We start from the raw sequence: 13,670 nt of genomic DNA, 5'->3' as shown, positions 1-13,670 counted from the left end.
ATGTTTTTGAACTTTGGACAACTTCGTGGGTTTGAAATATATGGGGGCACAAAATGGGCAGTGAAAATCACTGCAGCATATATGACATACAAAAAGTCCAAGGTTAAAGGCCTATTTTTGGGGGGAAGAGGGCGAAAAAAACATACATTAACGGCTCAAATCTTGTTACAAACTATCTTTACAAATATTAAATGGACTATTCATATGTTGTATCGATTAGCCTAATTAGTTTTATTAAAAAATAAATCAAACGAGTAGGCTACTACGATTCGCTAAATAAAATTGAAGATAGTCACGTTTTGGCTTAAGTTCTTCACATGTTCTTCACATGTTTATCCGATACAATTTGATAGGAGGCGCTGTCTCGAAAAACGAGGGGTCTGAGAATGCGGGTCTCTGGGTGCAGGGGGACTGTAGATGCAGGTCTCCGAGTCTGCAGCTTCATACTACTCACAACCGTGCTCGTCCCATTGTCTGCGCTTCAGCCGAGACACAGCAGCAGCAGCAGGAACAAAGCAATGGCTCTCCTCAAAACGACCAAGCTCATATCCTCTGTTGGGAGTTTGACGCCGTCGTTTGCTGCCCTACCCATTCGAGCCAGGTAAGGAACCTTAAAATAGTCTGTCTATCTTATTCTGTGACAATTATGTCACATTTTGAGAATGAATTGCACGGAATTGCTTTAAGTTGAAGTTTAATACTTGCAGGATGGAAAATAGGTTTTTCAATAATACTATTAAATAATACTATTGGATTAAATTAATACTTATAACCCACGCCATCAGATTTGTGCTCACGGTCACGCGCGTAACGTACAAACAGTCTCACATCCGTTCACATGGAGCTGATGCAGTATAATGATACACTGCAGCTCACGATATTAGACCATGTGGGTGTTACCAGATATCTGTATTGTAGACTGCTTTGTATTATCATCTTCAAATTTCTAGCTGGTAATCGATCAGATTTAACACAAAAAAATGTACAGCGCATCTGTACCGTGTTTACTAAAATAATCATTCAGCATCCCTCTGACCTTCATCTCGAAAAATGCAAGAAATTCACCATCGTTTTCCTTATTCTACATTATTTCTTGGTAAGAGCTGTCCGTCACTTAATCCTGTGCATATGGATAGGGGTCATTACTTTTTTAATCGTGTGTGCTGTATAAATGAATTGCATTCTTTTGAGCGCGATAGCGTGCCTAACTATTTTTGATCTCACCAGGAGACCGTACGTACAGGTTTCCTGTGCGCTCATTGGGTGGAACATGCAGGTTTAGCTTTCTGATTGGCCATGTTGCTTCCGGGGTCTTCCGTCAAGAAATCATGGTAGTCTGTGTCCTTTTGCACTTGGAGGGCAAAGCAGAGCTGATGATGAACGAAGATCAATAATTCTTATTTAGTACAGTATGAAGTTTTTCTTAAAGAGAAGCAGCCACTTATGCCACACCAACAGCCTCATGTCCATGTATTTGATAGTTAACATAAAAGGGGTGTAGAGTAATGAGGCCTACTGCCATTTTTTGACACTGATATTACATTTCTCATTGGCCACTAGTATAAATTGAGCTTTTGAACAATTTTGTATTATCTTTTAAAGTCTGGAATTAATGCAACAATTAAACTCCCAAGTAATGTCAGATCCAAAGTTATAGCGTTGTATAAAAACACACATATAGACTAAATAACCCCTTTGACACACTAGCTATGCAGTAGGAGTTTTTGAAACTTGACTCCATGACTGACCTTTGACTCCTTGGGACTGTGCATGGCCTCAAATGCACTTAAAAAGATATAGCAGAGCTTACTGATGCTATCATGCTGTAAATAGCAGTAAAGGCATCCAAAAATATATCAGAACATGTATATCAGAATATATTATATATATATATATATATATATATATATATATATATATATATATAGAACAGTGTTATATATTTTGACTTTTCTTGCATTATCCCAAATGTTTCCAATAATGTTGTTTAATTCCAGAGAAATCAGATATATTATTGATTGACTTTTATTTTACTGTTTTATAGAGACAACACTATTTTGTCAAGTGGCTAACCTTAATCTTATCATAGAGCGCTTTTTTTTCTTTTCTTTTTTTTTGAAAGAGTACAACTTTTTTTTATCATACAGTATATTTTAAAATGAATTACACATAATGAAAGGAGCAGCAACTCCTTGTATAAAACAATGACCATAAAAATGATAAAATAAATGTTTCAAACAGATTAAAGTGTAAAATAACGATGAAGAACAATAATAAGCAATGCAAACAATGGTTAAAAAAATAGCCTATAAAGTCTGTTATAAATGCGAATACAAAAATCTGCATGGCTGTTTGAAACATTTAAATACAAGTGTATTGTTTCAGATTTACAGTAGTTGAGCTGGGTAAATGCTATATTATTGACATGTATTTTGATTGCCACAGGCAAGGCTAAATAGTTGTTCTTAGAGTTATTTTTGGTTAAAAACCCTATTCTCAGATTTTTTTAATATGCTTTGCCCTGTTTTATTTTAGCTCATGGTGGACTGAGGTGCAGATGGGACCACCTGATCCCATCCTGGGGGTGACAGAAGCCTTCAAACGTGACTCAAACTCTAAGAAAATGAACCTGGGTGTGGGGGCATACAGGGACGACAATGGCAAGCCATATGTTCTCAACTGTGTCCGCAAGGTATGTACCTTTTTCTGTATGTACCTATGCCTGAGCGTGTGGGGGAGAGTTTAAACCTGGTGTTATCTTTGATTCAGAGTTAAATGGTTTATTAAAGTTTCAGGTGGCTTCTTGTCAGTGATTGACCAATAGTTTTCAACAGGGGCGTCGTCAGCCGATTTTACCGGGGCTTCAGCCCCGAATGTTTTGAGTGTAGCCCCGAATGTTTTTTTTTTTAAAGTTGACTGATATGAAACCGGACAATAGCCTAACGTTATGTAAACCCCCGAAATCATATAGTTGCCTTATTGCATTGTGCTTTGGCTTTGCTGCTGTCTCTGACTGGTGATTGTTGAAATCTGTCTCACACAGACGCACCACGTGAGTGTTTTCACTTTTCAGCCTATCGTATCCACCTTATTCCTGACGAGTTTACTGCGTTTCGAATTATGGGCGGCACTTCCGGTTTGGGGAACTTCCATTCAAAAAGACTGAAACGAATCATTTCAAATCATAAGGTGGCCTTTCAAAATAAAGCTGATCCGTCAGTTTGACTCAATCTATCAGTCAAGCTATCAGTTTTCTTTCATGTTTTATTTAAGAATAACATGAGAATAACGTTACACTTGGTATTTTAACGTGACATGTTATAACAAGAATATCTACGGTAAGAAGTATTTTTAGTCGCTGCATTCTTTTCGTGATTATTTTCTTTTTTCCTTTTGCAGTCTGCTGTAATAGTATGAAAAAGGTCAACATATGTAGCTACTGCACATTTGTGGTCTGTTCTCAACGATTTAATTTTCGATATATCCCATTAATAATTCACTGGAATGCATGAAGAATCTCTTTTTTTTCTCCCCAAATCATCTCTTTCCAGGTTTGTTTTCACAGGTAAATAAAATGTATTATCTGTCATATATCTGAATAATAAGTTTATTAAGGCAACGTATGTTACATAATACAGATTACCACAGTGATATTTAACCGTCCGATTTTGCTGTTGAAAGATTCACACTTTTGGGGTTATTCATGGTCTGTCGAAAGAACCTTGTTGATGCTTTTACACTTTTAAATGTACTTTTAATGATCAATGGGTGAGTAGAATAATGTAATGTCATTGTACACAGTTTAAAAATATATATATTATTGCGTCCATAGAGCAAGTCTTTCACTGCTTGTTTACAGCTTAACGGAAGTTACACCCATAATTCGCGCAAAGCGTCATGGGGCGTAGGAATATTGTGAATAGAATATCTCCAGGATTTGCACGAAAAAGCAAACAATCTCACAGCAATTTAAAAAAATAAATAAATAAGGCAGTCAGCACCGCCGCACAGTCCTCTGTCAGATAAGATGTTGTCAGGCTTTATTTAAGTAAAACTCAGAAAAACAAACTTTCCTGTCGTGTCAGCCGTGTGTTCGCGGTGCGCAACTCTTCAATATCACGCGCAAATGCGGCGTGCCCTGTATCACGCAAAAGAAACTACGAGTATGTAACGTTGTGTTCTGTCGTCAATTAAGTATTTAAATAACCAAAAGGGAGATTAAAGCTCCGTCAAAACTCTATGTCGGGGCTTTTGTATTCCTTTGTAGGCTACATAAATGTTACACATTTTGGCGTAGCCCTACTAATTTTTCATTATTATTATTTTAACATTTTATCAATATTGGAAAGTCATCAAAACTGACTTGGGTCATAAAAAAAATAATATATATTTTGTGACCAAAAATGTGAAAAATACATCTAGCCCTTAATTATCGTTCATGGCATTCTTTTAACTATAGCAACCCAATTTGTCTAGATTTGTAATATTATTTCCTGTGTATAATGAGGTTGTCTTTGTTATAATTTATATTGTATTTTTTTATTGTGAGTGTGAAGGCTGCGCAGTCGTGTGATTTAGTCAGCTTGATTAACATTATTCCTACAATGTATTCCTATTTAACACAGATGTACTTGGCTAATTATAGAAACTATAAGCAAAATTCATAAGTATAAATAGATTTATTTATAAAATGTATAAGTATAAATATATATATATATATATATATATATATTGTAAGGGGTGTACAGTTAAAGACCCAGAACCATATATGAAGAATGAAGACCCAGAGTCAGAATTATAAAAAATTAAAGAAAATATTTACTGAAGATAGTTTGCAGTTTCATCAGCAGAAGTCAGCTTCAATACTCGCACAGGAGTTCGTAGGCCGCCCCGCTTACAGTTACAAAGATCACAGCAGTTATACCATTTCCAAGGTCTAAGCTACGTCATTGCTTACAGGATGAATGATTCTCATTGGCTATGAAATAGATAAACACAGTAATTCTCCACACATATACAGATAGACTGAAGCATATCTCCATCGATTATGCAGCTGAAGTTAGGCACGTCGTGACCTTCCAGGTCGCAGATTTGGGTTGCTGGGCGCCAGCATGTCCAGAACAACAACAACTCAGTCAATCTCCAATAATGCCAGTGGTTCCTTAACCTGTAACCAAGAAGATTAACACACACACCGACACACAGCTTTTCCGAGGTTGGATTTGGCTAGGCTCTCACTATAAACAGGAGAGTCCTCTCAAAACATCAAGATAATGCGTTCTTTCTCTGAAGGATAGCTAAACTTTAGTCTAACTGGAAAGAAAGGCTTTAACGAAGAAATGGCCCCTTAAACTATTGGCTTCAATGACCCCTATATGTTTTAACACATTGAAGACCTTTCTCAAACACAAAACAAGTCCCTATTTCATTTCTGGAAGCTGGGTTAAATAAGTAAGCACTGCATTCAGATATCAAATACAGACATTAAAGAATACATGAAAAGAACATTTCAGTAATCACAATGGTAACTTATATAAATAAAGTAAAATCTCCAGAGAAGTCATTCAACTCATTTGATATTTAGAAGGAAAAATATTGATTAATACCTTAATTATAATCAATCATTACATATACATTGAAGCAGCAGTGGATTCCAATCCACCCCCTTCAATATATATATATATATATATTTATAAAATGTATAAGTATAAATATATATATTTATTTGTATGGTCCTCCTCGAATGTGTTCGAATATTTCACCAGTATCAGCCTTTTCACCGTTTGAATCAATCCGCTTGTCTGTGTTTGCACAACTTGCATCATTAAGCCAGTAGGTGGCGACTAGTGACTGTCTTTATGAGTGAACAATTTAACTTTAATTGAACTGATTAGTGCCAAAACATTGCTTAACTCAAGAAAGTAACAAGTTGCTGAAACCAATCTTTATTGCTAATATATAAATTGCTCATTTGCCCAGTAGCACCTCAATGCAGTACACGAAATCCACGGGGAGGAGTCGGATCAAGATCCAAGGGGTGGAGATGGGCAGGATTAGGGGTGGGTTTAGGGATTAGGGGGCAGAGATGGGTAGGTTTAGGCATATGTAAGGTGGGAGGAGTTGGATCTGGATCCGTCCCCTCCCCGTGGATTTCATGTTCTGCAGTGCCTCTGGACACAAAAAGATTGCACTGGTGTTTGATTGAAATGTAACATCTATGCAAAATAATTCTTGAAAGATTTCTCATTTAAGGCCATTCCTGTTTGGAATATGTGAATGTGTATTGTCAACAATAAGCAGAAACATTCTTCATTTCCATTTTGTAGTGTGGATCAATCATTTCAACATTTATCCTCATTCTCATGTTTAAGAATCTGTTATCTGCTTGACAAATAATGTATACTACTGCCCACTGACATGCTTTTTAACACTATTGTTATCCAATTTTTTTTGGCCTTCAAACACCTTAAAATGCACATATGTAGGTCCGAGAAATCAAAATTTTCTCGGGGGAGCTCCCGAACCACCCTAGCTACCTCACATTTGAATGTGCATGTGTAATGTGAGCTGTTGTGGCTACAGTGCCAGGGCTGAATTTTTTTACCAATCTGCCCCCTGCAAATAGGCCTACAATATACATTATTCTCTGTATCGAATCATGTTATCTTATTATCCACCCCAGCCCCTGATGTTTCGGGCTCAGCCCCTGATGTTTTTAAAACCTAGAAACGCCCCTGGTTTTCAAGGGTGCAGATGTTTTTGCATTCGTGTCAGTGTCCTCCAACAGTATTGGCAAAATGTAGGGGGTGGTGTGTGTGCGTGTTAACATGTGCATTTGATTTTCTGTATTTCTGCAAAGTCACCCTGTACTCAGTGATTTGAGAGGCTGTCTCTGATTAAGCAGTATCCTTCTATTACATTCATGACCCTTAGCTATGTAAATGTGATGAAATATTTTATTAATTTAGTCAGTAATTTTTAAATTAAGCATTTTTTTATTTTGTTTAGGCAGAGGCTCTGATTGCCTCTAAGATGCTGGATAAAGAATATCTGCCCATTGGGGGTCTGGGTGATTTTAGTAAGGCTTGTGCTGAGCTTGCACTGGGGCCGGACAGTGAGGTTCTCAAAAGCAAGAGGGTGAGTATGCCTCTCAGTGTGTCTTTCATTCTTGGTTTTTTTTTACATCTTGGATAATTTATTATCTAACATTTTAATGCTTATTTAGCAAAACATTTAATCTGTTTTCCCCCCCTATCATTAGAGCATCACTGTCCAGACAATATCAGGCACTGGTTCTCTGAGGATTGGAGCAAACTTCCTGGTGTGTAATTCATTCCTTCAAAAAGTTTTGCATCTCCTCATTAAGGAGAAGGAGATTTTATTGGCATCAAGGCAAGGGGCCCGTTCTTTGTACGTGGATTACTCAGTTATCTGGATTTTATAGTTGGTGATTTTATGTAATCCAGGATTGTTGGGTTCTTTGAAGCTCATACCGGAGTTGCTGTCATAGTAACAGGTCCGTGAGCTCAAACCTGCTCGGGAGCCGGCTTGTTTTATGTAAATGGGATTAGATTGCGTCCTTTTAAGCAGAGGTGATACTCGCCCAAATATGAAAATTATGCCATAATTTACTCTCCTTTAAGCCATCCTAGGTGTATATGACTTTCTTCTTTCAGCCAAACACATTTGGAGTTATATTAAAAAATATCCTTGCTCTTACAAGTTTTATAATAGGAGATTTTGATGCTCAAAAAAAGTATCCAGGGGGTTAATAAAGGCCTTCTGAAGCAAAGCGATGTGCTTTTGTAAGAAAAATATCCATATAACTATATAAGCTATAATCACTGGCTTCCGGTTACAGCCGTACGCGAGTCTAGTTCCGGCGGGAGAGTGACCTCTGACCCGACGCATGACGTAGGAGTATTGTAAGCTTAGGTGAGAGTAGACTCCTCGTGCGGTTCAAACAAATACTCATTATTTCGCTTTAAAAATTCTCGTTTTACCCTTATAGTTTGTGACTGGTGTTTTGTTTATAACTTTTACAGGTCCTTCTAAAAAAAATGTGCATATTGTGATAAAGTTAATTATTTTCCATAATGTAATGATAAAAATTAAACTTTCATATATTTTAGATTCATTGCACACCAACTGAAACATTTCAGGTCTTTTATTGTTTTAATACTGATGATTTTGGCATACAGCTCATGAAAACCCAAAATTCCTATCTCAAAAAATTAGCATATTTCATCCAACCAATAAAAGAAGTGTTTTAATACAAAAAAATTCAACCTTCAAATAATTATGTTCAGTTATGCACTCAATACTTGGTCGGGAATCCTTTTGCAGAAATGACTGCTTCAATGCGGCGTGATTTTGTGATTTTCCAGTGGTTTTGGCACTGTGAGCAGGTGCCAGGTCGTGCTGAAAAATGAAATCTTCATCTCCATAAAGCTTTTCAGCAGATGGAAGCATGAAGTGCTCCAAAATCTCCTGATAGCTAGCTGCATTGACCCTGCCCTTGATAAAACACAGTGGACCAACACCAGCAGCTGACATGGCACCCCAGACCATCACTGACTGTGGGTACTTGACACTGGACTCCAGGCATTTTGGCATTTCCTTCTCCCCAGTCTTCCTCCAGACTCTGGCACCTTGATTTCCGAATGACATGCAAAATTTGCTTTCATCCGAAAAAAGTACTTTGGACCACTGAGCAACAGTCCAGTGCTGCTTCTCTGTAGCCCAGGTCAGGCGCTTCTGCCACTGTTTCTGGTTCAAAAGTGGCTTGACCTGGGGAATGCGGCACCTGTAGCCCATTTCCTGCACACGCCTGTGCACGGTGGCTCTGGATGTTTCTACTCCAGACTCAGTCCACTGCTTCCGCAGGTCCCCCAAGGTCTGGAATCGGTCCTTCTCCACAATCTTCCTCAGGGTCCGGTCACCTCTTCTCGTTGTGCAGCGATTTTTGCCACACTTGTTCCTTCCCACAGACTTCCCACTGAGGCGCCTTGATACAGCACTCTGGGAACAGCCTATTTGTTCAGAAATTTCTTTCTGTGTCTTACCCTCTTGCTTGAGGGTGTCAATGATGGCCTTCTGTACAGCAGTCAGGTCGGCAGTCTTACCCATGATTGCGGTTTTGAGAAATGAAACAGGCTGGGAGTTTTTAAAAGCCTCAGGAATCTTTTGCAGGTGTTTCGAGTTAATTAGTTGGTTCAGATGATTAGGTTAATAGCTCGTTTAGAGACCCTTTTCATGATATGCTAATTTTTTGAGAGAGGAATTTTGGGTTTTTATGAGCTGTATGCCAAAATCATCAGTATTAAAACAATAAAAGACCTGAAATATTTCAGTTGGTGTGCAATGAATCTTAAATATATGAAAGTTTAATTTTTATCATTACATTATGGAAAATAATGAACTTTATCACAATATGCTAATTTTTGAGAAGGACCTGTATGTCGTTTTGGTTGCTTGGCTGTTTCCTTATAAAGATCCAGATATTTGTCAAGTTTTTCGTCAGGTGTTTGATGATATTATATTGATATTATTAATATGATGTCATTTAACTGTGGTGATGGGGCAGTGGATAAGACACATGCCTTTGGTGTGAGAGACCCGGGTTCGAATCCACTGTGAGACACCAATGTGTTCCTGAGCAAGACACTTAACCCCTAGTTGCTCCAGAGGCGTGCGACCTCTGACATATAGCAATTGTAAGTCGCTTTGGATAAAAGCGTCAGCTAAATGAATAAATGTAAAAAAATGTAAAAAATGTAAATTTACCTTGCCACCAGACAATCGCCTGCATTGCTGATCATATCTGCCATTTCCAATGAGCACAAGAACGCACAGACAACTAAATCCAGATATTTTAATCAAATCCGTTTGAAGAACCAAATTGGCCAGAGATCAGTTTTCACAATTAGAAGATCTGTCAAATCAGATGTATTAAGCGAGCTACGAAGAATGGACCCAGATGTCAAGCTGTAGAATTATGACTCTTAGAAGCAGCAAACATAAATGGAGCTCTTTTGTCATATGACAATTTGTTCATAGTGTCTTGCACCTCTTTCTTTTCTTTTGTCCATTAGTCAAAGTTTCATTTAGTAGCAAAGGAATTATACTTGCCGAAGCCATCCTGGGGAAACCACACCCCTATTTTCGGTGACGCTGGGATGCAGCTGAAAGGGTACCGTTACTATGATTCTGCTACCTGTGGCTTTGACTTCACTGGAGCACTTGATGACATCTCGGTGAGCCAGTACTACACAGCACACTTTCCCATTCAGTTTTATGAGCCTGTAATTAGTACACTACCCTTCAATAGTTTTGGTTCAGTAAGGGTTTTTTGTTTTGTTTTTCTTTTCAAGTTGAGCACCTGCTGCAACATTTCAATCACTAAAAACAGCTGGACATTCTAAAACGCTTAACGTGAAAAACATCTAAAGTGCCTTGATGTACTAAAACGGTGATATTAAAGGATCAAATTCACTATACACTATATTGATAAGCCCAGAATATGAACACATCACACTAAGTGTATTCTTTATAATGTTTTTTTTATGGAAAAACACTTATCGAGGAACTGTGTTGCTTTTATATTCTGGATTCATCTGCTTTCCTGTATGTAGTATGCATCATCAATGAGGTGTATATTGAATTTGGTCTTTTAATATCACTGTCTTCCTAGTGATATTAATAGAATAGATATTAATACTTAGCTCAAACCTGGTAAAAATAATTGGCGAGCAATGGAGGAAAGCCTTGTTTTGCCCTCCAGGTAGGCAGTCTTATAAAGGTGTGACGCTTCAAAATTTCTGAAGCATCATGTGACACTGAAGACTGGAGTAATGATGCTGAAAATTCAGTTTTGCCATCAAAGGAATAAATTCCATTTTATAATTTGTAAAATCATAAAATTATTTTATAAAATTATTGCAATTAAAAAATGACTGTATAGTTAATAAAATAAATGCAAACTTGGTAAGCATAAGAAACTTTTTGTATGTTTTTAAACATGAAAAAAAAAATTCTGAGCCCAAACCTTGGAACAGTAGTCTATATATTTAGGGAGAAAATGTTTTCCTTCCTGGCTCAATTTTTCACATAATTTTGGTTAAAGTCCCTACTGACATGAGTATGTGACTAAACTATGAATCTCTCTAAGATACACTGAATGTTAATAATTTTTCTCTACCTACAGCAAATTCCAGAGCACAGTGTAATCATGCTCCATGCTTGTGCTCATAACCCCACTGGTGTCGACCCCCGACCAGAGCAGTGGAAGGAGCTCTCGGCCATCATTAAGGTGCGCGCATGTGTGTGGTGTTTTTGTTTGTATCCTTCTTGCCTTCTTTTTCACTTTACAGAGGCATGAATTCAAAAGCACAGCCAAAAAAAAATTTTTTTTTTTAAATTCTATAAGAACTAATAAGACACTCCAGACTGTTGTCCTGATATTGCTTCACTGTCTTGTTGTCCATTTTCTCTCTGCAGAAGAGGAAACTTCTGGTGTTCTTTGACATGGCTTACCAGGGCTTTGCTAGTGGAGATATTAATCGAGATGCCTGGGCTGTGAGATATTTTATTGAGCAGGGCCACAACGTCCTCTTGTCTCAGTCATTTGCTAAGAACATGGGTCTCTATGGTAAGTATGTTGTGTGTGTCAGAAGTTGCATTTACACTGTAAACCATTTTCTTTTCCCACCTATATATATATATATATATATATAAATATATATATTTTTTTTTATTAGCACAGATTGGATCTTGATGTATGCATGTAAATAGCAAGAAATGCTTTTTTTTTTTTTTTTACACAAATCTAATATGGATGTAATATTTGGTCATCTGACCTATGAACTACCGACTACACTCTTTAATCTAATTGTTGGTCCTTTGCTGAGGCATACATTTATCTAATCATGTTAAGTAATATTCAAAATTAGAACAGTAGAGATTTTTACGAGTTAATGTATTTAAATTTATTAATATAACATGATTGTATTTAATATCAAAGATACAGTGTGTCCCTTAAATGCACACCAGAAGTGAGAATATCATCTTTTCTTTAGGCTAGCGAGACTCTGCCTGTTCTGATAGCAGATAAAAAAATATAAGGACCATTTAGGCCAGAAAACAACATGCCATAACCTACGAAAATAAGCCATTGAACAACAACAAAAAACTTGCATGCACCACCTTTTTGAGGGTCTGTAATGTTTTATTGTTTTTATTTGAATTCCTTGTATTTTAAAGAATTATTTTATGCTCACCAAGGCTGCATTTATTTGATCAAAAATATTTTTATGGAAATGGTATAACTTTTTTTCCCCCTCCAGATTCTTTTAGTAGTTAGAGTTAAAAAGAACAGCATTTATTTGAAATAGAAAGCTTTTGTAGCATTATAAATGTTTTTTACTGTCACTTTTGATCAAATTATATCTTAGCTGAAAAGTTAAAAACATGCAAGTATTAAAGATTAAAAAGTATTTAAAAAAAAAACATTCTGAACCCAAACTGTTGTTCATACACAATCATAATCGTACAACTGTATTGCAGGTGAGCGTGTTGGAGGGTTTACAGTGGTGTGCGCAGATGCTGAGGAGGCTAAAAGAGTGGAGTCTCAGCTGAAGATCCTGATTCGCCCCATTTACTCCAACCCACCCATGAATGGAGCACGCATCGCTTCCACGATCCTCACAACACCGGAGCTGCGTTCTACATGGTGAGAAATGCTTGCACACTCCCTACATAGAGGTTCATACTTTTTGTTTACATAAATGTATTCTTGTAGGCTGGAGGAGGTGAAGGGAATGGCAGACCGTATTATTAAAATGAGAGAAATGCTGGTGACTAATCTGAAAAATGAGGGCTCCACTCACAACTGGCAACACGTGACTGAACAAATCGGCATGTTCTGCTTCACTGGACTCAAACCTGAGCAGGTACAGTCCTTTACATACTCAAAAAGTAGTATAATTAACTAAATGTTGTATATTGGTTCAAGCTCTAATAGTAGGAGACTATGTATTGTGTTTCAGGTGGAACGTCTGACAAAGGAGTTCTCTGTTTACATGACTAAAGATGGCCGTATCAGCGTTGCCGGTGTGACCTCTGGAAATGTGGGATACCTTGCACATGCCATTCACCAGGTCACTAAGTAGACCAAAATGATGCTGATACAGGAGACTTGTGTACTGGTCCTGTTTCTGTTAGTCCACCTCACTATTCCTCTTTGGACTAAGATCTCGGCTTCACTTCATTTGGCTGTTTTTCTAGGTCAACATGTTACCAGGGTGTCTAATGGTAACCTATAAGTCATCTCACAGGTTATCTTGTGGTTCTGTAACTGAGCACATTTGAGAACATTTTTCATCCTGTTAAAAATACTGTATGAACTTATTTATTGTGTGAGTGAAGTAAAACAACAACAATAATAAAGGGTATTGTGTCCATTTATTGTTCTGTGATTTTGATTGTTGGGGACAGAACAAAGCACACACATTGTTAACCACATATAGACAAAGCCTGTATATCAATCTGATCAGTGTCAATGTAGAAAAATCTGAGTTCAATCACTAATCTGTTCAAATTTACCTTTGTTTCTAAGAAAAATAAATTGAAATTAAGAATTACACTTATAGATATTAGTGTGTGATTTTTTT

General features: G+C 37.2%; 1 protein-coding gene across 1 annotated transcript; it reads left to right on the top strand.

Annotated features, from left to right (window-relative positions):
- The first annotated feature begins 354 nt into the window (after positions 1–354).
- Positions 355–13,642, top strand: got2b (glutamic-oxaloacetic transaminase 2b, mitochondrial). Its single transcript, XM_077229497.1, has 10 exons — positions 355–601; positions 2,536–2,692; positions 7,009–7,137; positions 7,262–7,321; positions 10,095–10,256; positions 11,207–11,311; positions 11,500–11,650; positions 12,565–12,730; positions 12,800–12,950; positions 13,047–13,642. The coding sequence occupies exons 1-10, from the start codon at positions 387–389 to the stop codon at positions 13,167–13,169; spliced, it is 1,419 nt and encodes a 472-aa protein (XP_077085612.1). The 5' UTR covers positions 355–386; the 3' UTR covers positions 13,170–13,642.
- Positions 13,643–13,670: the final 28 nt, after the last annotated feature.

This window comes from Siphateles boraxobius, unplaced genomic scaffold, assembly GCF_051911475.1.
Source record: "Siphateles boraxobius isolate OS27281-9 unplaced genomic scaffold, OSU_SipBor_1 130, whole genome shotgun sequence".
Taxonomy (NCBI): Eukaryota; Metazoa; Chordata; class Actinopteri; order Cypriniformes; family Leuciscidae; genus Siphateles; species Siphateles boraxobius.
Note: the sequence above shows the minus strand (reverse complement) of the source record. Positions and strands in the feature narration are given on the sequence as shown.

What these genes read in the sequence shown, in the direction of transcription:
- got2b (XM_077229497.1), top strand. Translation starts at nt 387, where the DNA reads ATGCGGGTCTCTGGGTGCAGGGGGACTGTAGATGCAGGTCTCCGAGTC. An exon ending in AGGTTCTCAAAAGCAAGAGG is followed by an intron (nt 7,138 to 7,261) that starts GTGAGTATGCCT and finishes CCCTATCATTAG; the next exon opens with AGCATCACTGTCCAGACAAT. An exon ending in GAGCACTTGATGACATCTCG is followed by an intron (nt 10,257 to 11,206) that starts GTGAGCCAGTAC and finishes CTCTACCTACAG; the next exon opens with CAAATTCCAGAGCACAGTGT.